Raw genomic sequence first — 27,026 nt, forward strand, 5'->3', positions numbered from 1 at the left:
ACACTTAATTGTAAATCTTTATATACATAAAAAGTATAATATAATATATATAAAGTAGAAGGCCATCTTGTAGTGAAAGATTTGAATCAAAACATTACAAGAAAATGAAAAAAATAAGTTTCCAACTAATTAATAAATAAAACTTTTATAATTAATCTATATTATTTAATATAATAAATATACTTATCAATAAATTTAACAACAAAACTTTACTTAATAACAAATTTAAGAACGAATTATTTAAAATGTATCTTAAATAATATAACTTAGCAACATAAACAAAATTCTTACTTATTAATTAAGTCAACTGATAAAATGTTTACGTATCTATTGCAGTGAAAGAAGCAACAAAACTCGAATCGAATGTCTTACAAATTTAAAAACAATTGCATTCTATTCTATTTTAGGTATAGAAATATATTCATAAATATTCAAGTGTAAAATTTTTATATAAATTGACGATGTAATCTTTATATATTAAGAGTATATTGTGTATGTAAAATAAAATAAAAAATACAGCATTTTTGCAGTTGAAAACACAAAATGGCATAAAATTAATAGAGAAACAGGAATCTGATGAGGACTAGTAAACTTCTTGTTGTCATCATTCATTACCTTCACAGCAGATGTCAAACACATAAACCCAACACAATTACAAACCCTAATCACCCAGAATTAACAACATACATACCAAGAACCAAGAAACCCCTACCCACCCTATGTATAAAAGATCAAACTACACATATATATATATAATTATTACAGTAATAATCAAACCACCATTGAAGAAGCCCTGCTTGTACTCTCACTAAACCCGCCACCAAGTTTCAGACCAAGCTCCAAACTAACACCACCTGACCGTTTGCTGTCCGCCACCACCACACCGCTCCGACTTGGGCCAAACAGATGTGCTGCACACGTTACAACAGAACACTTCTTCCCCACACTACTCTCCACCACTTTCCCTTTAACGTTGTTGCTGCCTCCTGATCTTGATCTCTTCCTTGTCTGATCACATGATGAGGATGACGAATTATTCAAAGAGGGCTCCGGCAGAACCGAAGGTATCTGAAAGTTGGTCCTCGCTTTCGACCCTCTCAGCCGCCTCGCCGCCGCGTCGTACGCGCGCGCCGCTTCCTCCGCCGTGTCGAATGTTCCCAGCCAGTGGCGGCACCGCCCTATGCGGTCGCGTATCTCCGCCGACCACCTTCCCCAGGGCCTCTTCCTCACACCCCGGTAGCTTTTTTTCACCCCGACGGCGCCGTTCCTGTGATTCCCATCAATTTCTTTCCTCGGATTCTCAGCCCGAAGGTTCTCGTCCACTAATTTCCTGCTGCCTCCGAAGAGAACGTGCTCGCCCACGACAGCTGCAATTCCTTCAAGAGTCACCGGAGGCTTTGATGAAAAAGCATCATCTGAAATGCGATTCTGGGGCTGTGGGAGATGGTCTTGTTCGGGAGCTCGAACCGGAGAGAAGGAATGGAGGAAGGATATTGCAGGAGGAGAAGTAGGGTGATCAAGAGGAGGCCATTGATGCAGCATCTGCATCTGCTGATGAGGATGAGGGTGTTGCAAGAATTGTAGTATAGGAAAGCAAGGGAGGTCTGCAGGCAACAACGTTGGGAGGGAGGTGGTTTGATTCATGGTTTAGTACGCAGTAGTTGTGCAATTAAGGATTTCTGAGGAGAAGAGAAAAGACAAAGTTTTCTCTATATATATATATGCATATTGTAATTCAATTGATGGGTAGTACTAATGAAGAACTCGAAGTTGACGTCCACAACGCAATTTATAGTCAGTGGGAAATCATTGTTTAATGAAGATAATTAAGTAATGGTGGAGGGTTTTTTGAATTTTTCTTTAACTGTAATAATAATAATAAAATAGATATTGTGGACAAGACCACAATCCCTGGATTTGCATTTATTTACTATTATTACAGACAGTACATACTCTCTGTCCATTGCTTGACAGACGGGATATACTCGTGACACCACCATTCCCATCACATTTAGGATTCATGACTCACCTATTTACGATATCTAGCGGATAAATTACAACCAACTTTTTAAAATTTATTATAATTATGAATTTTTTTTATTATTTAAAATATTGTAAATATTTCATGATACTTGATGAATTATTTATGTTTTAAATGAAAGTATAAAATTGTTAATTTTTTTATTGTATTTTTTATTTTTGAAAAATTAGAAATTTATAAAAAAGTTGAATTGGGTGGACGAATTTTTTTTAAAAATTATAAAAATTATTTACATATTCCATAAAAAAATAAAAACAATTTAAAATATTAATAAAACTACAATTCTTAATCCCAAATGGAATTTTGGTCAATTCAATATAAAAATGGATAAAAATCAACAAATTGGGTAAATTGTTAGACAACAGTTAAAATCAAGGAGTATTGATAATTTTTCAAATAACAAAAAATATTCATAATTATGTCAAAACCTTAAAAGAATCGTTGTAATTTATCCTATATATATATATATAATTGAATTTATATTATGTGTTCTTATGTATAAGTAGATGTGCATGATTATTACTAGAGTTGGGATTTGGTTATTAATTAATAAGAATTTTTGATTCATCATCAGCCCACTTATTTAAATGGATTAACTATCTCTAGAAAAAAAAGTATATAATCTGGTTATAATTAGTAGTTGTAATTAAAAATTATAATAAATAATTATTTTAATTATAATTAAATAAAATCAATACAAAAAATTATTTTTTCATTATAAAAAAATTATTTACCACACCTAAAAAAAATCATATATTTTAAGTCACTTTTGCTAAAACTACATACAACGACAATGGCCGAAGTCAATAATAAGCCATGATTACATGTTATGTTTCTTGTACTACATTCTTGTGATGTTAGTTAATAGTATTGTATGTATTCGATTTATGTGAAATTGAAATAAGAACGGAAAACAAGATTTTTGTTTATTTTGCAGGCTTATTACATTTACTGTTATGTATGTTGGGGGTGATAAAATTAGGATTTTAAATATAGAGATGACAAATAATATTATAGAATTATTAATTATTTTTTACAATTAGAAAATTCCAATATAGACTTTTTTATTTGAGACTTTTGTTGATTGAGTTTTTTTTTTTTTTTTTTAAGATTTCCTGAGCAATGATGTAGAAAAAAATGGGGGAGCTGTTCTATATGGGGCTTTTTTGAGTGGTCATTTTATTTTAATCTCTCATATGCTATAATTCGAGTATAAAATAAAATATTTAAGTTAAATAATTCGAATATTTAAATTAATGGGATTTATATGTTAATTTTGTGGTGTTTTGTGGTAAGAAGGGTGGCAAAAGTAGGCAAGTACGTGTCATATTGTCAACCCTAATTGGAAATTGATAAGGACATAATTTTAAAGCAGAGATCTTTGCATATCATCTAGAGAATCTGGTAGCTTTGCAGCCGTCGGATTACGTGACTTCGTGTAGTGCTCAAAACGTCACCGTTGCGTCTATTAGAAAAGATTGTTAGGGTACTGCATGGCTATGATTACTCGCTTTAACCAGAGAGAGATTTTGGGTGGTGTTTGGTGCAGGAATGTAACCGTGTGCTGCCACTGGAAACCCACAATGCAGAAGTAGGGTTTCTGATCATAACCTGACACAAGAGTTTGTGATAGGTTGATCAAGACCAGCAATTACGTGCATGGGGAAAATTCTAGGGCTCTGATCACCACATCAATCAAGGCTTTAATGGTGGCGTCGTAGATTAGTGTTTTAAATTGGGGGGTGGGGTTGGGTGGAGAGCGGGGAGGGGCAAAATCTGTTGTTAACAGTGTTGATAAAGACTCTGTAATCTTTTGGGGTGCAGTGAAAGGGACCTTTTGATGGTCATCTTTGCTTGTAGTTGTAGTTGTTGGAAACATATAATTCTTTCAGTTTAATTTACGAACAAAAATTATTGTTTGTATTGATACATATATCTTAATTTGTTGTGATTAAGAAAAACTTTATTAGGATTATTTGATCAAATTACGTATTATATTTGATTCGAGTGGAGGTCCTCACTAATTTGCTGATGACATGACGATGATTTGGAGTTAAGTTGGACTAGTAGGATTAGTCTACACACATAAAGGATTAGGTCAGTTGATGTGCTTCTCAATTAAAATTCTTTGAAACTTAAATCAGTTTAGAATTCGAGATAATAGAAGTCACACAACGCAATTTCTCTAAAAGATAATCTCATAGTAATGAAATGCATACCTATTATTTATGGGGATATATGTTTCATCAAAACTCGTATAGCCTATGTATTAGTAGAGTAGCCGTCGAATGAGTATTAAATCAATTGAAGTTGGTCGCTAGACCAGCGAGTCGAATGTGACCTGACTCACTAAAAAATATAGTGACCCTTAAAGTATAGATGATTTTTCTTGTTTCTTGAAGGGCATTTTAATCCTTTTGACTTGCCAATGCTCTTTTTTTTTTCTAAAGCCGCCTGTATCTAGACGGGTGTTTAATATGGACCCCTATCTATTAATTAATGCTTAAAATCTTCCCTATCAATATTTTTTGGGGCATTCTATCTGATCGAGTTAATTTTGGGTTGTTATATATATATGAACAAGATTTTTGAAATCTGAAAAATAATAATGTATAGCTAGTTAGAAAAATTAAAAAAAAAGAGAGAGTATATTTATTGATAATTAGCAATGAATTAATAAGAGATAAGAATTTTAAGTTCTTGTGATTTCAAATTTAATATTAAATATGAAATATTTCTTTGTTATAATCAAAAAGGAAGTTTATTATTGCAAAATTTCGTGGCGGATGGTTTTGAGAAAACAATTGAAAAATTCCCGTAAAAAATTTTACTAACAAATATTTTCTTTAGCAAAGTTTCTAGCAAAATCAACAATTAATAGAAAATACTTTTGTTAATAAAAATTAAATGTTAAAATCAGTAACGAGCTAAGTACAAAGTAAAATACTTTTTTTTGCTAAATTCATTGTTAACATAAATTATCAAACAAATAACATTATTTTGCAAGGGATTTGTTTAATTGGTGATCATCATACAAGAACAACTTGAAGATATATAGATAAAAAGAAGAAATAATGAAAACAAAAGTACCACAGCTACAAGATAGCTCTGTCCAAACACAAAATCCATTCATGCATGTATATGTGTATGTATGTATCTTATTTCTTTCTTTGCAAATGGCAAATGTTGGGTTGTTTCGGGCACATATTCCCAATGTAGGAACCAAAATTAGGGTGGTCCGAATTCTCAATATTTAAAGAAACATTCGCAAGGAACAAAATGGAATGTCGGTCTACAAAACCCTACTAACTCAATTTCTCCTCAAACACACCAAAAACCATATATAAATGCAAAATTTGAGGTTCCCAAGACAACACTCTTTGAACTGAGAGATCAAATGGTTGTTTTTGTTAGGAAGATCAGAGAATCCCAAAGAGGAAAATCAGACAGAGAAAGTGTGTTGTTATTACATTGAAATTAGGGTTTTGCAAATCTTAGGAGGTGTAAATGTTGCATATCTTAGGATCTTTCCTCTCTCTTCCATCTTTTTTCTTTCTTTTTTTTTGACAAGTTTTATAATGCTTAATTCTTGCATCATGGGAAATGTAAAAGTTGGCATGAAAATTTGAAAACCATGTTTGCAATTTTTGGCATTTTCTTGTTGTGGAGACATTGGTATTAGCTACATCTTTGCTTTTTTTAAATAAAGATGTGTGTGTGAGTTTTCTTGAGTATGTGGGGTTGGGGTGTGTGTGTGTGTGTGCAAGAAATAAGAATCGTCTTGATTTTTGAAGCGTGAAAAGCGGGGGTCAAAGACAAAAGGGGGGCATGTTGGATTATTAATCCACATAAATACAAATTTTATTACGTAATATATAGTGAAATAAATGTTTGTTGGTTGGGGTAAATGATTTCATGAAAATGTGTGATCAACCATAACTTTTTAATTACTTTTAATGAAGGAGTGTTACTCTTTGTTATGCTATGTTAGAGTGATAAGAGAATGGTGTGAACATCAATTGTGGATCAACATTACATTCATCAAATCTCAAAATGTAAATATGAATCTACCATCGGTTAATAATTTTTATTTTCTCATTTTAAAAATCTATGCATTGACTCAAAATTACTAATATATTAATCAGCTTTTGATATTTGTGGATAATTTTAAATCATATTGAATTTGGCCAAACCTAAATTGACTATACGAAAAATATCATAAACTTGCAGTATAATTAATATATAATTTAAAAAAAATAACCAATCACTAGCACATTTTAACTCACAAGATGTGTTGGACGGAAAAGTAGTACCTTTCGTGGTGAATGAGAGATAGTATTCGTGCATTGAACAAACAAATTCTAACCAAGCTCAAAGCACCATATGTCCAGACACTAGGAATGAGAAATAAAAACACTTGATCAGTTCCATGAAACACAATCTACTTAAACATAACATCAATACCTTAAAAGTCCACATTAATGAGGTCAAACGTTCAAGATTAATCCTCTAATAACATCATGGTATTTATTTGCTGCTTGCCTCATCAAGCACAGGCAAACAATCTATCATGATTTCAACAGCTAACTCGACTTCCTCCTTTGAAACGATCAAAGGTGGGACGATTCTAACAACGTTTCCTTTGGCCGCTGTCAAAATAAGAAGGCCAGATTTCCGGCAGGCATCCACCAAGGGGGAGGCAGATACGTCAACCTCTATGCCGATAATTAGCCCAAGACCTCGTATTTCTTTGACATGAGAGTTTCCTCCTAATTTTTCAATCAGCAACTCCTTGAAATACTGACCTTTCTAGGACACACTGGCCAAAAAGTTCGGGTTCGATATCTTATCGAGCACAGTGATTCCAGCATTACAAATAAAAGGCTACCTGCAAAAGTGCTGCCGTGTTCTCCAGGGTTTACAGCCTTCACAACCCTTTCAGTCACCAGTGCAGCACCGATCGGTAGACCTCCAGCAAGAGGCTTAGCAAGAGTCATTATATCCGGGGATACACCGTAAGCTTCATGGGCCCAGAGATAACCTGTTCGACCTAAGCCACATTGTACCTGCGGGACATTTATGCACCAATCAGCCTGTTAATAGTGCGGTTGAATATCTACTTTTGGCGTGCCACATTCTCATATACTGGATTGCGGAAGATTTCATATAACAGAACTAAATTACATGATGTTATGCAAATATACATTTTCGAGATGTCCGCTTTAGAACAGAATTGGTGGGATAGACATCATCTGAAATGCTACAAGCCATGTAAGAGAAATTAGCTTTTGTATCCCAGCATCTCTGATGTAGAATGCAGCAATTTTTAAACAAACTAAAGGCCAAGATTGCTATGTATGTCACATCTGATTTAGGGCAGGTGTAAATTTCACCGTATCCTACAAACTATGCTTATGAATCGTCGGTGGGCATGCCCATTATCGTATAATAAGGCAGGAGCATCTCATTTTCGGTTTGTGAATTTTCCCTAATAATAATCATGTGAACTTTGGACATCGTGAAAAAGATCAGACATCAGTGTACTTCAGTTCACTACAGATTATACTGGCAAAGAATGTATTCAGAAACCAAGCCCTAACATGTACTCCGTTCCCATAGAAGACAAGCACGGTCGTTAGAACACATATCACTGGTGAACCAAATGATTTCTATGTTGAGCTCTCTGTTCTAAATGCATAAGGCATCCTACATCAACAATCATGGAAAATGAAAGCAGTAACATCATATGATGAATCAAATTATTACCTCATCAAATACGAGAAGACACCCAGCATCATCGCATGTTGTTCGCAAGGATTGCAAAAATTCCTTTGTCGCACTGTACACGCTGCCTTCTCCTTGAATTGGTTCCTCAAATACAGCAGCAATCTTTCCACCGCTGCTTGAACGTTACCATATTCTAAGAGAGTTACTCCAGGCATAACGGGTTCAAATGGTGATCTATAGTGCTCTTTGCTCGTCAATGCAGGAGCACCCATTGTTCTACCATGAAAGCAATTCTTGAAGGCAATTAACTCCACAGGAAGGTTGGTATCGTCAGGACGCGAGAACCTCTGGAACTTTCTTGAAAACTTAATTGCAGCCTCATTAGCTTCAGTCCCGGAATTGCAAAAGAACACACGATCAGCAAAAGATACGGCAACTAGCCGTTTCGCAAGCTCTAGCTGAAGAAGCAAAAACACCCTAGTACCCAACAATGCAGTAAAAAACAAGTTAAACCATGCTCAAGTAACATCCAGCCATTTTGTCTTTCATGACGATTAATCAGCAGAGACGTAGAAATCAACCAAAAACAAGACATCCCAATCTTTTACCTATTAATTACAATCCCAACTCCAATTATTCCATTACATTCTCATGCGAATCGAATCCATCCAGTATATCCAAAGTCCTACTGTACCAATAACTTTTCACTTAGATTCCTTGAGTCAAGACAAGAACCTGGATCTTGTCCTAATTACTTCATAATGAGCTTCAAAGAGACTTCAGTCTTAAAAAAGCATGCTTGCACATCATATAGGACAAGTACACATAAGTTTCCACCCCAAACATACTTAACAGAGAAACAAACACCTAATCACTCTGCTTTCTGCAAGAAAGTATTCCTAGAATGTTTTGCACAAAATCCATGAATTTATTCTATATACGAAGTAATTTCCATCATTAGTTGCAGAGCAATTGCTCTTATTTTGCGTAATTAACAATCCATCAAGCATACTCTTTCATCCCGTCAAAAATCCCAGATGATTCTTGTCCCATTCATAAATTGTTAACTGCTACATTCCCATATTCGTTTCTTGAAAATTAAACAAAATGAAAAAGTACGCTTCGATCTAATCAAAACCCAAATTACATTTTTTGTCTTGTAACTATGGATTGTTAGTGCTTTTTGGTGCCGTAATTTACTCTAATAACAGAACATAAAGTACAATAGAACTAAAAATACTAGCAACCTATAGTTATTAAACAAAAAATGCAATGTTTCAAATAAATAGAAAGTACTAAAGCAAAAATATAAGACGAAGAGAAAAAAAATTTTACCTGTGGAACAGAGTAATAAATATTGCTGACATGCGTGAGCACGTCGGCGTGCTGCGTAACGGCGCGCACCCAATCGAGGTCCCCATGGCCGAGGGCACTCCAGATACTGCCGCCCTTCAACGTCGTACAATTTACACCCTTTGCCACTCCACAGCACCACCGGCGCCCTCGCGTACGTGCCCACTATAAATTTCTTCTCGTCGGCCATTATTTCCTCGTTCGTCTTCACGTGAACCGACGGCTTTCGCTGTGCGCGCATGTCCACGTTGGCGCATGCTGTTGGCGCAGCGTAGCATTTGGAGGGTTTCAGAGCGAGTGAGCGGTGAACAGCGGGCGAGAGAGAAGTGTTGAATGGAAAAAGCGCAGAGCAGCTCATTCTTGGTTGAACGAAAAGGAAACTCCGGAGGTGGGCAGCGGGAGTTGCCGGCGGCGGCTGAGTAGTGGCACCGTGGTCTTAAACCACGGTGCCATAATTTATAATTAAAAAAAAAAAAATTCCTATGCCACTTACTTTTCTAAAACTTTTCAAATCACCTTACATTTTTTATTTTCTTTTTTTTTTTTGTATTTTTTAAATAGTTACCCCTAATCTCAGGCTCTGGATTTTGTAGAAATCAGGGTTGGAAATTGGAATTTATCTGGAAAATATCGATGAAATAGGCATCGACGACACTTTTTTATGGGCGATTCGCAGTTTGTGTTCCCGATCATTTTACATTTGGCTGATTACACCTCTGCAAGACTGAAACTCTCCACCTTTCCAGCAAAACGTTGTCCAGTGATGTCATTTTATTTATTTAATAAATTTATATTTTATCCGACCAAATAAATATACAATAAATGTAATATATTTATTAGCACATATTACGTACTCTATATGTGTGTACATTTCTTAATTAAGTATTAATGAGTGTGATGGATTTTACGTATATATATAATTTGTAAAAACAAATTAAGATAAAAAATATTTATATAAATTATATTATTATTATTATTATTATTGGTAGAATAAAAAAGTACCTAAAAATTTATATTAAGATAATGAGTTAATATAAATGTTTTAATTTATAAAAAATATTGGCAAAAATAATAATAATATTGGAGAAATAAAAAAATACATGACAAAAAATAATTTTTGGATGTATGTGTAATTTTTTGTAACATAGGAATAATTTTTGTAAATGAGATAAATATTTTTTATGAATGTATGTGTAATTATTAAATTGACAAAAATAATTTATATAAATAAACAATAACTTAGGGAGTATAAATGTATTTATCCCTTGTTTTTTTCATTAAAGCCACATGTGCCTTAGGTGAAGGACTTGGCTGACTCGTACCCGTTCATTAATATGTCATACATAGTGTTATCAACCATATTCTCATAATTCCTGATTGTTGTTGGATTCAACAAAATGCAAACATACAGCCCTGGTGACTAATTTTCTTTATTACAAGCAAACAAACAATAATTCCACCAGGAATAAATTTGTACAAATCAACACCAACAGCAACTCTAACCTCTGTAATGTTGTAGATACAACTGTTCACTAAATACAACTAAACAGGAAAATATTTTCAGTGCTACTGAGAAATTCGGGTGAACAGCAATTTACCGTCCTGTGATATTGAAAATGAGCAAAATAACTCCTATAAAAAATAAATAGTAACTTACCCCCTATATTTAAAAAAAGGTAGAGAGGTAAATTGCTTCATTTTTTAAAACATAGGAGAGTAAATTGTTATATTTTGAAAAACATAAGGGGATAAATTACTATTTTATTGTTCATAAAGGGCTGTTTGCCTATTTCCCACAACACAGGAAGGTAGATTGCAATTTACCCGAGAAATCCTCATAAAAAATACTATGTCAAAAGACATACCACAGCAACCATTGAGATATTTCACAACTGGAAACTAATACATCCATGAGAGGTCCTGCTTGAAAGTCACTGAATCAGCAGCTCCGTGGACACCCCTTTCGGATATCTGTGGACAATCATCCACTGCTAAAAGTTTTAATTTGTGGGATCCGACAAGCGGTTTCAGTCCATCATTAGTTACTCCCAAACACTTGCTAAGCTTTAAAACACACAATTTAGGAAATTGTGCTACAAGCTGTAGTCCTTCATCTGTAATCTCTTGGCATCTACTCAACTCTAGCATTTGAAGATACTCGGCTGAGCAAAGAGCTTCCATCCCAACATCATTAAATGAATAAACATGATCCAGAGCAAGTTCCCGTATTGGGCAGTTTTGTACTAAAGTAAGAATTCCATGCAAAGTGAATGAGGAAAAGGAAGGAAACTCGCCATCTGAGAAAGACAATCTCACGGATTCAAGATGTGAGCAATTTCGAGCCAATGCCTCTAAACATTCATCCGTCAGCCTTATTGGGTTATTCATCAAAAGAGGAAGAGAGAAATCTGACGGGACTCGGAGTGAAATGGACCGTAGGTTGCTTGAATTTTGAGCCAAACCTGTAATGTCGGAATCTTTTACCCCCACGCACATGTCTAAGTGAATTTTTTCCAAGTTGCTGCATTTCCCTAATACACAAGCGAGACCTCTGCCAGGGCTGATGATTCCATTGACCAACTTAAGTTCTATCATGCTATCACATGGAATCCACTGCGTTTGCCACTGATCTACTGCTAGCCGATCGTAAACCTTCATGTAGCGATAGTTAGCATCTACCTCAAATTGTAGTCGTTTTAGTTTTTGCCAACTAGGCCCAAGTTTGATGAGATCACCTTCTCCAATAGCCCTACAATTTTTGATGCAGAGATCTTCAAGTGTTTCAAGCTTGCCAAGATATTCCAGCCACTCCATGCTGGTAATATTTAGACAACGATTAAGGTGAAGCAAGTTAAGATTTTTACAACCCACTACCACTGATAATATCCCAAAACCACTAATTCTTGGAGTGAAGATCAACTTCAAGGCAGAAAGATGTGAACAGGAAGCCAAGTGACTTAAACCAGCATCAGTGATAAAAGTGCAATAACTTAAGGTGAGATCCGTCAGAAGGGGGCAACTAACTGAAAGATTATAAAGCCCTCTGTCATCCAACTGTTTCCCTAATTTGGACATCCAACCGGAGTAAGAGATTTCCACTTTCTCCAAGTTTTGGAATCTGTTGCAGAGAGAAACCAACGCTTCATTGGCGGGATTCAAGCCACAGCCCACTCGTATACATTTTCGCTGCTCGTTATCCAATTCATGGAGGCGCTTACAAGTCAAAGATACAGAGTTTTTATCTACTGTTCTCTTGATCCTCCCCAGTATGTCCCAAGCAACTTGCTCTGGCAAATTATCCATGGCAAGAACGGCAAGATACCATTGAGATTCAAAATAATTACCTGTAGATGCAAAAGATCATTTACCCTCTAAGTCAAATTTTATAAGTAGAGGGAAAAGACCAAGAAACAATTCCAGATGAAACAGCCGTTATTCATCAGCCAATCCTCTCTTTCACAAAATGACTCATCACTCATGCTCAGTTTAGCAACCGGAAAAAATTCTTAGGATATAAAGTACAACTTACTACATTAGTGATGTCTATATGTGTACGGATATCATCACAACGATACATTACTAGAATAATCACTATCAACATTTCATCAATTCCGATTTCATAGATACAACATTTATGCTGCCCCGAGAGACACTTCAAATATAAAACTAATAACAAATAAGATTCATAATTCTGATCCAATCTCTAATGCTCAGGGGAGGAAATCCAAATCACATGAAAATGCAAATCACAGATAACCAACGGGATAATAGCAAACAATTCTGCATAACTTGACGGATCATATGATTAAAAATCTCTATGGTTACGACGAAAACACCAACAAACTCAGAAGAAAAAGAAATTCCTTTTCCTCCAAGTCGGAGAAAACGAACAAAGAATCCAATTCGTCAAAACGATATTTAACAAAAAAGAGAAAAATCCAACACCGCAATTCACTAACACCAGCTTTTATCAAGACCAATCAAGAAAAACTACTGCTCTGGACAAGGATGGACCTCGGAAGCAGAATCCAGTTTTGTGAAGTTTCTTGAAAGCGATTAAATATAAATTTAGTGCGGAATAATGAACTCAATTCTGTGGATAACGAGAAAATTAGAAAAAGAAGTTGTTGGAATTTACCTGGAATGGATTAAGCGAGGAGAGAGAGAGAGAGAGAGAGAGAGAGAGAGAGAGAGGAGGAGGATGAATGATTGGGAAAGGAGAGAGAAACTGAGGCCTTTTCTTGTGGAATTTTTTTGTTAGAAGATACAAATTTTAGATATTTTTGTGGGGTCCTTTTTGAAATCAGATATTTTTGTGTGCTTTTATTGGAAATATTACTGGAAAAGGGGCTGAAAGTACAAACTAAAATTTAACTCCAGGTCAAAATAATGTCAATTTTTTTACAATTAAATTATTTTGTGATAATTATTTATTTAAGAATAAATTATATTTATCATTCGAATTCGTTTATACGCTTTATCATTTAAATATTTTTTTATCTACTTAACTTCGTACTTTGCTATTATATGACCATTTTTTGATTAATTTTTTCTGAAAAAAAATCACATATAATGCACATGTGATGTTTTACTTTTATCCATAGGTTGGCCTTAAATCTCACATGTGTAATGCATATAATATTTTTTGAATATAAATTTTATAAAATTGATATAATGAGTTGACAAAAAAAAAAAACCCTTTAAATGGCAAAGTATAAAAAATTCAAATTGTAAAATATAATTTACTCTTTATTTAATTAATGTTGTATATTTATATATCTGGACCCTATATTTTGGCTCAAGGTTTTAGAGAAACTATTTTGTTATAGACAAATGTGAATTGATTAATATGTTCTTAACTCATTTTACTTTTTTCTTCCACAAATAATTATATGTTTAATTAATTAATTATAACAATACTTTTTTATTCATGTATGTAAGTTAGTTAATTTTATAAAATATGATAGGGTATTCATTTTAATTTTTTTCCTATTTATTTAATTAAACAAATACAATAGAAAATTTTAAATCATACATATCTATGGAGTGTAATTTAATCACCAATATCAAAATAAGAGGCTGCAGCATGTCTTACTGGAGTCAATAGCTAAAACTTTTGTCATTTTTCCTTCTACACAGGGAAATGCCATATTTCTTATTTCAAAATTAGACATAATCGGATGACTACCAAATGCATAGAAATTTAATTTTTTTGCTATATATGTATTTATAATAATATTTTTTTCACCTTCTTATGATCTTTCAAATTAAGTTTCGCATTTATTGCTCCATAATTGGAGGTATGATTTTTCATAACTCAGGGATAGTAAGCCAATTATTATAAGGGATAATTACTCTCTGCTCCTATGAAGTTTGATGCAATTACAAATACATTCCATATAGTTTAAAAAATTACATCTAACACTTTTGAGATTTGTTTTCGTTTAACAAATAAATCTCTCTGTTAGTAACAAAAAAAATAGAAAAAAAGTATGTTTCAACTCCTAATTAACTTATTATTGATTTATTGTGGGTAAAATAAATTTATTTTATGATCAAATTGCCCTAATATGTCCTCACGCGTTAATAAATGTGAGGAGGTATATTTTCACCATTATAAGAGTAGTTTAGATCGAAAAAATTTGTTTGGTCTGCAATAAGTCAGTAATCAGTCAATCGAGGATAAATATCAATTTTCATTCAATTTTTTTGTTAATATCAGTAAATTCAATAAATTTTAACTAACGAAAAGACTTATTTTTAGAGGGCAGCAAAGCGTATTAGATGTAATTTCTCAAACCACAAGGGGTCTAAATGTAATTAGACTAAATCTTGAGGAAGGAGAGTGTAATTATTGCTTATTACAGATAGTATTTGGTAATTGAGTCAATTGTGCCAAAGGTTCAGAAAAACAACTTTATTCCAACTCCAACAATGGTCCTAGTCATTGTTGTAACATACATAAATTGGAACACTCTAAATGGGGGGTTCTCTACTAGGTTACAACATTCACTGCTACAAAACGCAATTAAAATCCTATAACAACTTAACAAAAATCAAACCCTCGTTTCATCGTCATTTCTAATTGAGCCGAATAACGTTTCTCAAGTTCTTGAGATCCAACGGATAAGATGTTGAGATAGACATTTCAATTGCGCCAAGGCTTGACGCCGGAGATAAATGTAAAAGAAACAAGTTCGATACCTTCATCAAAGGGTACTATGGCTAAATGATAAATTTCACAAAGCAGCAGCGACTTTACACTCGATTGACTTCAAGACTTCTTCTCCCATCTCCTTGCAGCCGACTAATTTCTGGAGAATGAAAGTCTCAGCAACGCGATAGTAGTATGTGTCATGTGAACATTTGCAGTAGTTAATGTATGCAAGATTCATTACTATGTTGTTAAATCTGTGATAAGTATTACAGAATATAGAACAGTACTAGAAATGAGGAAATTATCAATTTTAACAGGATTTAGAAATAGAAGAACATGATAGAAAAATACTTCCAGATGCAAATAAATGCAGTAAATATAGAAATATGATAATCAAACGAAGTTATGCAGAAGGGAAATCAGAACCATGAGGATACTGAGTGGAGAAAATGGAGATAGATAAGGTGTCTAGTGACAAAAATCAGTATCAAGCAGCACAATACAAGGAACAGGGCTAAATACTTTATCGTAAATCTAAGGTGCTATCATTTCATCCTTTGTACAAAATGAAATTTTCTCCTAACCCAAATAGATGAATAATAAGGTTCAAGATTTTAGAGATAAAGATTCTATTTGGTTTGTTATCATTTTCATTTTTGGGAAGTGAGACTGATTTAGGTTATATGGATAGCTGAAGAAGAGATTTGATCAGTTGATTTGGAAGGTTGATGTGATGATATAAGAACAAAATGTTTAAACATTTAATGTTTTCCAAAATTTAGGTGTGGTTTCTGAAAATATTAAAGTAGTATTGGTACGTCTTTTCAGAAAATGCAATGGGACAACAACTCAAATGAACATCTTCTGCATTTCCCGTCTATCAAACGTGAAAACTTTTCTAGGAAACAATACCAAACATATTACAGAGACACCAAAATGGTTATATTCTACTGTATATACATTTATAGACATATACCTCGGTTGCTATAAAAGCAAGAACTAGCAGAACCACTGGAAAAAGGTCATAGAAAAGTATAATAAAGAAAACTGAGCTCAATCAAAGAGGGCTTATACAGGAGGAGCCTACCAGTCCAGCCGAGTATATGTCACCCGTACGGTATCCTCTATCTAGAGTATCCAAAACTGCAGCCTCAATCCTCTGGGCAGCCTTCTCCTCTCCCAGGCCATATTTCAAAAGCATGGCAGCACTGAGAACTGTTGCCAAGGGATTTGCTTTGTCCTGAAAATTTTATTGCCACCACAAAAGGTTCATAAAAGTAGAAAGCTTTCACGTTTTTCTCAGGATGAGCTCTTTAGTCTTTAGTATCAAAACATAGCAGCACTGAACCAACCTGCCCAGCAATATCAGGAGCAGAACCATGTATTGGCTCAAACAATCCAGGTCCCTGTAAGACCAGTTTTCTAACATTAAAAATATATATAGAGCTGAAAAGCAATTCACCATCAACATGGATATTAATTTAACCAAAGAAGAGCCATCTGGTCATACCGATTCACCCAGACTTGCAGATGCAAGCATCCCTATACTTCCAGTGATCATTGATGCTTCATCAGACAGAATATCACCAAATATATTATTTGTAACAATAGTGTCAAACTGCAATGACAACCAAAGCATGTCTTTAACGTTCATAAAGTCTTTTGAGAAGCCTAAGACAGAGAAACTATTGACCCTTAAACCTGTTTTGGGTTCCTAATAAGCTGCATGGCCGCGTTGTCAACATACATGTGAGAGAGTTCAACATCAGGGTATTCTGAGGCTAACTCCGTAACTCTCTTCCTCCATAGCATGGAAGCCTGCCCATTATTACATAAAAAGGAATCACATAGAATGTAGTAACATCAACCTAATTGCCACTGATAAACAAATTCAAGAAAAGATGTAACCTGAAATTATGTCAAACTTATGACTACTTGCAGCAGAATGATTCTTTGAAACTATGAATTAAATATATGGAAGACAAATATACAGGATATTTGAAACTAAAATCCAGATTGAATTAAGCACAAAGATTACTTGAATGCTCTTTTCATGAAAACTTGCACCACTTACAAGCAGCATGAGCAATATCAGAGAAGCGTGTAAATGTACAAAAACTTTAAGCTTCCCCATAAGTGTAACTGAAAAAGAGATTGAAGAGCTCAAAAGTTGCGTTCCGCCCAACTAATGTGAATGAATGATGCTCCATAAAATGTCACTCAACTTGTAACACTAGTGGATAAATTCAAGAGCGAGATGCTTTTCTTTATCATTTAAAATGAAACACATAATACACACACAGCCCAATAGATATAAGTCTCAGCCAAAGGGAAAACTTGAAAAGAGATTTGGGAAGAGGATTATCTATAAATTACCTCCAAAACATTAGCTTTGTCAACAGAACAAAGTTTCCCACGACGTTTTCTAGCAGTTTCAAATGCGACCCGAGCAATGCGATCAATCTGACAAGGAATATTTCATATCAACTAAAAATAGAAGAAAAGACATTATAATGTCAAAATGAAGTTCATAAGATATTCGTAGTTATTAGTTATTGTAGTCATGTATTCTGAGTTAACCATGAATTAGCATGTGTTAATTGCAGGATTTTCAAAGATAACTGGGAGCAAAGAAATAGTCTCGCAAATTAAGTATTACCAGGAAAGCTAACAGAAAGATACTTGCAGGAAAAGAAGAAAAAGAGAAAGGCTACCAATTCAGAGGTTTCAAATGAAGTAGTTGAAAAAAGTTGAGTCAGAGGATTTACTACCTCATAAGTTGCATACACCTCAGTGTTGAATCCAATTTCTTCACCATTTTCATTTGTGCCAAAACCCCTTGGCTTGCCAAAATAAATGCCTAATGAAATGAAGTTTCCATGAAGAAAAATCACATGTCATCATAATGTGACCAAAGGAAATATTTCAAAATTAAGTGAGAGTGAAAATTGAATTGACATTTTCTAGATCAGTTCACACTAACCTCCAGTCAATTCCCTTACCACCATCAAGTCCACTCCGTCAGCGACTTCCTTCTTCAAAGTTGAAGCATCCACTAACTGATACAAGTGCAGCAGAGACTAGTAAAATAAATGTACAGTAGTAACAGTACTCAAATTAAGGAGGATATATTTTCTATTGACTTCTTCTGTTCTTCCATTAAGTGTAGACTAATAATGAGGTACAGCATTTCCATTAATTGAAATTTAGCTGCTACATAAAAGAGGAGACAAGATTCCTGGAGATCCATTTTGAATTTAGTCTTCTGTTGAATAAAATTTTATGCAGCAATATGAGCTCAGCTGAGCTGATCAGTATAAATTTAGACACCACATAAAAAGTTAATAAGACTTCACACTTATGAATAATGCTTGGTTTAAGTTGCTGCAGAACCATGTATAGGTCACTTGTAATTTCAATAACCAGTTGGCTCATTTAATAACAAATCTAGTCAAACATGATTAGCTAGTTTTTCATGTTCAGACACCAATTGTATGCTGCCAAGTTTTTCTGGAGGGCAAGTCTTCAAGATTTAGATAAAAGGATAAGCTTTAAATGATGCACCGTAACATAAAACCAACAGTTGAGGGACAACACAAGCAAAGTGAATGAGTGCCTAAAAAACAACCCAATAGACACACTTAGATAACAGATAATGCCAAAAACTTTAGCACTTTTGTTACCTCCGCTGCTTGTACACAAATGATTACCAGCTAGAGTATATTTAATGATACTATCTAAATCAATCATCGCAAGGGCAAAGGAAAACCAATGCATAGAATATGTTCCACCTATACCAAATTGAGTGCCACGGTTTGATTTCTCCAGTTAACAAGGCTTAATTTCCTTTTTATACTGTTTTCCCAAAGTATTGTAACAGAAAACTTTAGTCTTGCCTCAAAGAAAGTAAGGCCAATTATATTTCAATACGAGACTAATCCAAAGATTGGAAAATAGAGAACAATGCTGAAAAACCTGACTATCGTTGACATCCATCTAATTTATCCCACATAACATAGACAATGCATTCATCATTGACATTAACAGAACATTTCAAATCAATTGTGCACAACAAAACCCAACAGCCTCAGCTCAAACCTTTTACCTGGGGTAGAACAGTAGCCGGCCTCAAGTTCGCAAACACCTTAAGACCAGCTCGAATCTGAAGGAGACCCGTCTCAGGCTTCAAATGTTTCTCGTTATTATCCCACTTATACCTTTATATCAAATTTATAAGTCAAACTATGAAGAAGTGTATAAATAAGAAAAAGATCAATATAAAAAACCTAGTGTTTAAATTTTTCATCTTTATTTCACAAATAACATTTACCCTCCAATAGCTCCAAGAAGAACGGCATCAGAATCCTTTGCAGCCGAAAGAGTCTCTTCTGGCAAGGGCACCCCGGTCAAATCTAAGGCGGCGCCACCCATTGGCATTTCCTTGAACTTAAAATCAATCCCTGCCGTAAAATTCCACCTTTTTAAAATCAATCTCGTACATACTAAATAAGCAAATAAGAATCAAACTTATTTTCAATTAACTTTGGTGTATATTTAATCCTTACCTTCCTGGGAGGCGACGAGCTGGAGGGCGTTCTTAGCAACGGAGATGACTTCGGGGCCAATGCCATCACCGGGGAGGAGAGTGACGGTATAGCTTCTCGACGCAGCTATGGCGGAGCAGCGGACCCTGGAGAATTTGGGGGCGGAATTGGAGACGGATTTTGGTGGCTGCAGTGAAGGTTTGAAGCTGAGTTGCAGAGAAGCCGCCATTGTCAGATAGCAGTGAGTGAGAGTGGAGGTCCAACAACTACGCCGTTTAGGCTTAACTTCCAAGTGGGCTAAGGTTGAGTTTGTGCCGCCATTTGTACGCTAAGACACATTTTTCCAATTTAATTATTGTTAGTGCGTATAATAATTTTGGTTTTTTATATTTTTTTAATTGATTAAAATAAAATAAATTAAAAAAATATGAAAATATATTGAGAACAAAACTAGATAAGAAATAGAGTGTAAAAGTTGAGAAAATAAGAAACTAGAGAAACCATTTAAGTTTCATTTGGATGGACAAATTTAAAATTATAAATTTTAGATCTTCAATAATTTAAAAACTTTATTTCTAAATGATATTTTATTAAATATTAATGAATTTTAATTACTTTTAATATGAAGTTATATATATATTTTTTAAAATTTAAATCCATCGACATAAATAAAAGAAAATTCATGTGATGGATTGAATTCCAAGTTTGGACGTTATAAAGCACTTTTGTTAGAAATAAATTGTAATTCTTTTTATTTTGTCTTTTTTGCATGTAACATATATTTATCATATAGCGTTTTGAGGTTCAATTTTTCTTCCATCACAATTCTATTGGGTGTTGGAGCTTTTGCTTGGATGGTACTATTTCTACTTGACTTAAGGCTACGTGTTGCTTCCAGGTTGCTTCTTACATCAAACTCCATAAGTCGAACTAGTAATAGTATTTAGTCGCTATTATAGTGCTACTTTCTTGTGTTTCTTTGGTTTTTTTTTTTTTTTTTTTGCTATATGATATATTATGTGTTAAGGGATTGATCGATTAAAATTATAATTATGAATCAACTATTTTATATATGCTTTGTTATAGTACTACTTTTATTAAAAAAAAAGCTTAATTTCAAAATTGTAATGGGATTGGATGCATTAATACTGAATTCAAAATATGTTAATTTCGAAATGATAATGAGATCCAATTCATTAATGTTGGTATAGTGCATCCAAACCTTGATACATTTATCAATTGAACTGCAACTAATTTGTGAAACATATAAATACTCCAGAGAATTCCAACTTCGGTCTTCTTGTTGAAAACTTGATGCCCTCACCGTTCCAAACACTTTTCTTAAAATTGTGGCTGTGTTTGGTTTCTTTTTTTTTTTTTTTTTTGTCCATATTCAATATGAGTCAAAACACATCTAATGTTTATTTTTTTTTTTATATCTTATTTGTGTGAATTTTTTATTTTGGATTTTCTATATTATATATATACACGCACATATATAAATATAATATAAAAAAAGTATGATTTGATAATAAACAATAATTTTACTTATTTTAAATTATCTCTATAAGTAAATTCAAATATACGCATATTTCCAACACATACTTATTTATTTTTATTTTTCTTTCTCTATTTTCATAAAATATAATAAAACACTCGAAAAATGAATCAAAACGCTATGGTAGTTTTGAACCACAAATCGAAGTTTTTTTATTTTTGAATTTTTTTAATGCAATGGATCGAGCATAGGATTAGGCCTAACTGGTTCTCCAAAGCAGAGTTTAGTATTTGAAATTTTGAAGGGAGCAAAGTGTAATTTTTCAAATTTAAGAGTAAAAAGTGCAAATAAACTGATCTAAACTCGCTCGAGCTGTTTGTGTTGCAGAGATTGAAGTTTGGAGTGTTAATTAACAGTTTCGGACATTTCCATCCTTCCCATTGATTCTTCAGTAGCTTCAAACTACTCCCGAGTTATGCATTCTTCAATCACCTCAATAACCCGCCATTTCCGCTTATACCACTCTGTTGTTCTCTCACACCTTCACACACTCCTCTTTTACCACACCTCTCCTCGCAGAAACCGTCTGTTTGCTCCCAAGCCCACGTCGGAATCAGTTCAAAACCGGCCCAAGTCCGATCTTTTCACGAGTCCGACTGTGACCCGCTTCAGTTTTTCGGACTTTGAACTCGATACAGTTCTTGAAACCCTCAATTGTTATGCGAATGACTGGAAGATTGCATTAGAGTTCTTCAACTGGGTTGAAATCCATTGCGGGTTTCAACACACCACTCAGACATTTAACCGGATTGTTGACATTCTTGGTAAGTTTTTCGAGTTTGATACTGCCTGGAATCTGATAGAAAGAATGAGAAAGAGTCCATCTTCTGTACCTGATCATACAACGTTTCGGGTGTTATTTAAGCGTTATGTCTCTGCTCACCTCGTTGAGGAAGCAATTGATGCGTTCTGTAGATTGGATGAGTATAATTTGAGGGATGAAACTTCCTTCTCGAATTTGATTGATGCTTTGTGCGAGTACAAGCATGTGATAGAAGCTGAAGAATTGTGCTTTAAGAAAAATAGGGATAATGAGTATGATGGCAAGCTGTTTGGGTTTAATATGGTAAGTACAAAAAATTATAATATGATTCTACGTGGTTGGTTTAAAATGAAGTGGTGGAGGAAGTGTAGGGAGTTTTGGGAGGAGATGGATAAGAGGGGTGTGAAAAAAGACTTGTATTCATACTCGATATATATGGACATTCAGGTCAAGTGTGGGAAACCATGGAAGGCGGTAAAGTTGTACAAGGAAATGAGGAAGAAGGGTATTCAGTTGGACGTGGTGGCATACAATACTGTAATTCGTGCTATTGGGATTTCTGAGGGGGTTGATATGGCTGTGAGGCTTTACAAAGAGATGATTGAATTGGGGTGCCAACCAAATGTTGTAACTTTTAACACAATTCTAAAGCTGTTGTGTGAGAATGGGAGGTATAGAGAGGCACATAAAGTTCTCAATCTGATGACTAAGAAGGGTTGTCAGCCCGATATAGTTACATATCATTGCTTCTTCGTGTGCCTTGAAAAGCCCTGTGAGATTCTTAAGTTGTTTGATAGGATGATTGGAAGTGGTGTCCGACCGAGGATGGACACATATGTTATGCTCATGAGGAAGTTTGGAAGATGGGGTTTCCTCCGGCCAGTGTTTCTTGTCTGGAAGAAGATGGCGGAGCATGGACTGAGCCCAGATGAGTTTGCATATAATGCTTTAATTGATGCTCTGCTGCAGAAAGGTTTGGTTGATATGGCACGTAAGTATGATGAAGAGATGTTGATGAAAGGGCTTTCAGCTAAACCAAAAGCTGAATTGCAGACCATAATGGATAGTGAAGTTTCCAGCAATAGGTGACTTTCTTACGTCAGTTCATATGACTAACAATTGTGAGAGTCTCGATCTCATGCCCAAGTTGAAATAGCAAAGTGAACTTATGGCCATAATAGGAAAAGAAGTAAACTATGAGGCTTGCAGTGTGGTATTGGTGGCTAGCATGGGCAGAGATATGCTTGTATTGATTTTCATGGGAGATCATTTACTGAAAGCCAACTCTAGGACTTAATAGGAGATTGGGGCTTGTGGTCATATCTACCAACTATTTCTTGTCTGAAGCGCAAGTTCATGTTTTGGAAATGCTGCATGCTTCTGAGAGTTACTGACATGTAAAATTTAGCTTACCGCTGACAAGAGCCTTCTGAAGTCAAACACAGGTTTGCAATAGCCTCACAATGTTCTGTATACGTCTTATATTTTTCAGTTCAATATTCTAATGTAATATTATGTTTTCACCTTTTGCATTAGTACTTTGTTAAATTGATAACTTTCTTGCTTGAACCTCATTTAAAATGGTACATGTAAGTTGCACACTTGGTGGTAAAAGGCTAAATTGCTCTTTGGTCCCACAAACAAGAGGGGTTTGCTTTTTTTGGTCCCATGATTCATGTTTTTTTTATTTTTTTGTCTCAAAACTGTTATGAAGTTTGCAACGTTTGTCCCGAAAGTCTGTTTCCGTCAGTTTTTAACGGCAAGTGGCAAAATTCTGTTAACTCCCAACTAAACCCTTTGTCCTATGCTTTTTTGGTCCCATGATTTACGTCAGTTTTAACCACAAGTCTTTCATATGGTTTATTAAGTGAGATGAAATACTGTGGACAAGAAAATAATCCGTAAATCATGGGACCAAAAAAGCAAATCCCGCCTTCTTTGTGGGACCAAAAAGCAATTTAGCTGTTATTAAAAATTGAACTAGTTGAAAAATTACATTTTATGAGATAAGTTGAGTTGATATGGTTTATCGAGCGAGATGAAATACTGTGGATCAAAATGCTTATATCAAAATTTTAGGGCAATATAGTTTCTGGACCTGTTCATTAAACTTCATAGATCATGACTTCATGGTGTTGAAGTGAAAAATAGGACTTATTTATTTACTTGATGAATTTGAACTATAAATAAGGACTTTTTTTATTTCTTTTCTATGATTAAACTACCTTTATGACTTTATCCCATCAGAATATACTAGAATCTTAGAACAAAGTAGTGTTAGGAAGCTGGTGTCTGCAGCTCATTTTTAGTCAGAACATAACAGCAGTCACACAGAATCCTGTTTAGATGAGAAAGGAGCTGCTAGTGGTGAAATCCAGTAAAATCTCATAACTAGTGTAAACAACAATGGTAAAATGCTGATGTTCCTAGCTGAAAAAATCTCTCTTTGCTTCTTGGCATTTTTCTTTTTGTGCTCCTAATCCCACCCTTCCTTCATGTGTAAACATCTGTTGCAAGTATACAGAAAAATCAGAAGCTTCCCCTGGATCTTCTCCTCATTATATCCACAGCCAAGTGTTGCCCACCTCCAAAGTAGCAACTATATTCATTAACTGGAAAGGCCATTTGCTGTGTGCCTCTATCCTCTGGTTCTAAGTCAAATCTCGAGAGTTGAGATTTGTGGCATTATGCTGATCCATACTAGTTAAAGTTGAATGGCTTATTCTTGAAGAGAACTCGACGCATGCCAGCTTCAGTAAGAATTGAGTCTCCCGTTCCTTTTCCTTTATATGATCTTCCCTTTGTTACAGTTTAAACATGAAAAAAAAGAGAAAAAGATGCAAAATTCATATTGCTGCTCTAACTATGAGAATTTTGAGTATACATATATACTAAATTAGTTATTCACTCTTTTGTCCGCTATAGTTAGCCCATACGAATGAACGAATGGGAGAAATCCATGATTGATCAAAATAAAACACATTTTTCTGTTCAAACTTTTGACATTTCTAAATTTATATGTCCACTGCATTATATTTTTATATTAGTAATGTGGCATAAGCAGCAAATGTGTATGTATTAAGGTTAACTTTTTCTTTTAAAATCGTATTGAGGTATCCTTGTACCAAAGCTAACTAGTACTGGTCCACCACAACCTCTGTCTACCACAGATTCCAAATTTTCATCTTATCTCTCCACATTCCACCCCAGGCATCATGCAGGACTATAATCAAACCCCTTATTCAAGAATAGAGTTGTGAATTAACTATGCCTAGAAAAACAAATCAAGTGCCTTTATGAATTCATAAGTATGAAATTTGACAAAGTATAAATACACAAAATGGCATACTCCAAGTAACACACCAGTCCTATAAATACTCCTCAAAGGGTACTTCCTTGACTGATTCAGACTTGTAGATATTTACAATTGGCAGTTACATGATTTTGCTTCAATCAAACACAGTGGTTGATGGCCCAAAAAGCTTTACCCATAATGCTTTAGCTAATGCCACATTGATCAGTTACATTATAGTGTCTTTTTAAAAGTAACAGCTACTGAACCACATGCATAATGCTTTTGAAAAATGTAACATGCTACAATATAAAGTGTGATGGGTCAATTTATGCTTCTATGTCTCCAACCTTTTCAGTTTTGTTCATTCATATCCACAATCCTATAAGTCAATTGATGTTAAGTATTATTTTCAACTTTATTCTTTTTACGGTATGCTGGTTTTAGAATTACCATCTATCTCTATCACAGGTGAGTGCAGGCAATGAGACAGACCACTATTGGCTGCGTACCTGCCACGAACATTCACTGATTTTCACTCCAAAATCCCAGATAAATCATGGTGGAGAGAAGTAAGCTTCTATTTGTGTCGTAAACCAGTTTTTGGAGCCGTCATATAACTGCAGCATAGACTGTGGTAGTAAAATTATCCTCCACAGACCATGTGTCGAATTGCCTAGATTGGTTGAGGATCCTCGCTTCCCTGGTCACCTACTCACTCCGACTGTATATGAGCATGAGGATGGCAAATTTAACATCCGTGTCTGCCATAATTATGGAAAAGATTTTAAGGGATTTGCCTATCATGGCTATTTGAGGAAGGATTCGAGTTCAACATTTGCACCGTGTGACTTTTTCAATTACTTATTAGAGAACAGAGGCTGATATGATATCCAAGTCGCTAGACGTTCATTATCGTTTGGGATTTGGCGTATGTATTCAACCTCAACGTTCTAGTTACCAAAGAGCTACTTGTTTCTGCACACACCATCTCTCCCTCAATTGCTATCAATTACCATCAGAGTTGGAGCACCTTCACATCTAAGGTCACCACGCTCTATTGCTCAGTGCAAAAGGTGTCTGCTCCTGGACTCTGCCAATTGTATACACAACAGTAATGAGTTGTTTTTATGAACGTGAAGAATGTGAATTTGTGATAGACATCAAATGTGCATCCGACCCCACACTATAGAACATGTAGCTTGCCAGTGACACAAACTGCTCGCTCGATTAAAGGATAAAGAAAATGTCATACTATGTGATGCTTGTTGATACAACAATCCTTATCTCAGCAGGTACGCCTATATCTGAATTTTGCCTTCGATTAGGACTATGAATGTGCTGCCCTGCGAAGATCGTTGATGCACAGATGGGACAAGCACCCGCTCAAGTTGATCTACGGGCATTCGTTTAAAATTTTTGTGGTCCAATTGATGTGAACCGTATTAAGTATATTTTGTCTAACTCTTTAATTTATGGTTTCTTTCTTTTATTTAGTAGTATATGAATTTTACTCATGAAAAAGCAGAAGATTTGTCAAACAACTCCGAGTTTGTGTAGGGACAGTATTTTGCTGTGAGAAACAAACATG

General features: G+C 34.7%; 5 protein-coding genes across 9 annotated transcripts; 1 reads left to right on the forward strand and 4 right to left on the reverse strand.

Annotated features, from left to right (window-relative positions):
* Positions 1 to 580: 580 nt before the first annotated feature.
* Positions 581 to 1,748, reverse strand: LOC105158338 (Integrase-type DNA-binding superfamily protein). The gene has a single exon (XM_011075062.3). It carries the CDS (start codon positions 1,642 to 1,644, stop codon positions 772 to 774), a length of 873 nt encoding a protein of 290 aa, XP_011073364.1. The 5' UTR covers positions 1,645 to 1,748; the 3' UTR covers positions 581 to 771.
* A 4,716-nt stretch (positions 1,749 to 6,464) lies between these two features.
* LOC105158340 (acetylornithine aminotransferase, mitochondrial) lies at positions 6,465 to 9,826 on the reverse strand. Its single transcript, XM_088878460.1, is given in 6 exon segments — positions 6,465 to 6,927; positions 6,930 to 7,107; positions 7,808 to 7,938; positions 7,941 to 8,226; positions 9,104 to 9,200; positions 9,202 to 9,826. Coding segments are annotated over 6 exon segments (1,329 nt in total). The 5' UTR covers positions 9,480 to 9,826; the 3' UTR covers positions 6,465 to 6,568.
* Positions 9,827 to 10,535: 709 nt separating this feature from the next.
* Positions 10,536 to 13,361, reverse strand: LOC105158341 (RNI-like superfamily protein). Of its 3 annotated transcripts, none has more exons than XM_011075063.3 (2): positions 13,260 to 13,361; positions 10,536 to 12,465 (listed from the first exon to the last, which is right to left on the reverse strand). In XM_011075063.3, the coding sequence occupies exon 2, from the start codon at positions 12,422 to 12,424 to the stop codon at positions 11,021 to 11,023; it is 1,404 nt and encodes a 467-aa protein (XP_011073365.1). In that variant the 5' UTR covers positions 12,425 to 12,465; positions 13,260 to 13,361; the 3' UTR covers positions 10,536 to 11,020. The 3 variants fall into 3 exon arrangements, with proteins under 3 accessions (XP_011073365.1, XP_011073367.1, XP_011073366.1); XM_011075065.3 differs by lacking the exon at positions 13,260 to 13,361 and adding an exon at positions 13,136 to 13,253; XM_011075064.3 differs by lacking the exon at positions 13,260 to 13,361 and adding an exon at positions 13,081 to 13,099.
* Positions 13,362 to 15,023: 1,662 nt separating this feature from the next.
* On the reverse strand, positions 15,024 to 20,141 carry IMD2 (isopropylmalate dehydrogenase 2). The gene is made up of 11 exons (XM_011075068.3): positions 19,844 to 20,141; positions 19,609 to 19,738; positions 19,384 to 19,495; positions 18,262 to 18,337; positions 18,050 to 18,138; positions 17,655 to 17,741; positions 16,980 to 17,096; positions 16,789 to 16,896; positions 16,631 to 16,684; positions 16,366 to 16,518; positions 15,024 to 15,435 (listed from the first exon to the last, which is right to left on the reverse strand). Exons 1-11 carry the CDS (start codon positions 20,049 to 20,051, stop codon positions 15,361 to 15,363), a joined length of 1,209 nt encoding a protein of 402 aa, XP_011073370.2. The 5' UTR covers positions 20,052 to 20,141; the 3' UTR covers positions 15,024 to 15,360.
* A 1,559-nt stretch (positions 20,142 to 21,700) lies between these two features.
* Positions 21,701 to 26,692, forward strand: LOC105158343 (pentatricopeptide repeat-containing protein At1g80550, mitochondrial). 3 transcript variants are annotated; one of them, XM_011075070.3, is made up of 3 exons: positions 21,701 to 23,588; positions 24,661 to 24,898; positions 25,907 to 26,692. In XM_011075070.3, the coding sequence occupies exon 1, from the start codon at positions 21,796 to 21,798 to the stop codon at positions 23,230 to 23,232; it is 1,437 nt and encodes a 478-aa protein (XP_011073372.1). In that variant the 5' UTR covers positions 21,701 to 21,795; the 3' UTR covers positions 23,233 to 23,588; positions 24,661 to 24,898; positions 25,907 to 26,692. The 3 variants fall into 3 exon arrangements, with proteins under 3 accessions (XP_011073372.1, XP_011073371.1, XP_011073374.1); XM_011075069.3 differs by having other exon boundaries at positions 24,668 to 24,898; XM_011075072.3 differs by lacking the exon at positions 24,661 to 24,898.
* Positions 26,693 to 27,026: the final 334 nt, after the last annotated feature.

This window comes from Sesamum indicum, linkage group LG3 (genome assembly GCF_026168435.1).
Source record: "Sesamum indicum cultivar Baizhima isolate 11 linkage group LG3, ASM2616843v1, whole genome shotgun sequence".
Lineage (NCBI taxonomy): Eukaryota > Viridiplantae > Streptophyta > Magnoliopsida > Lamiales > Pedaliaceae > Sesamum > Sesamum indicum.

What these genes read in the sequence shown, in the direction of transcription:
- LOC105158338 (XM_011075062.3), bottom strand. Translation starts at nt 1,644, where the DNA reads ATGAATCAAACCACCTCCCTCCCAACGTTGTTGCCTGCAGACCTCCCT.
- LOC105158341 (XM_011075063.3), bottom strand. Translation starts at nt 12,424, where the DNA reads ATGGATAATTTGCCAGAGCAAGTTGCTTGGGACATACTGGGGAGGATC.
- IMD2 (XM_011075068.3), bottom strand. Translation starts at nt 20,051, where the DNA reads ATGGCGGCTTCTCTGCAACTCAGCTTCAAACCTTCACTGCAGCCACCA. An exon ending in GCTCGTCGCCTCCCAGGAAG is followed by an intron (nt 19,739 to 19,843) that starts GTAAGGATTAAA and finishes ATTTTACGGCAG; the next exon opens with GGATTGATTTTAAGTTCAAG. An exon ending in CGGCTACTGTTCTACCCCAG is followed by an intron (nt 18,338 to 19,383) that starts GTAAAAGGTTTG and finishes CACTTGTATCAG; the next exon opens with TTAGTGGATGCTTCAACTTT.
- LOC105158343 (XM_011075070.3), top strand. Translation starts at nt 21,796, where the DNA reads ATGCATTCTTCAATCACCTCAATAACCCGCCATTTCCGCTTATACCAC.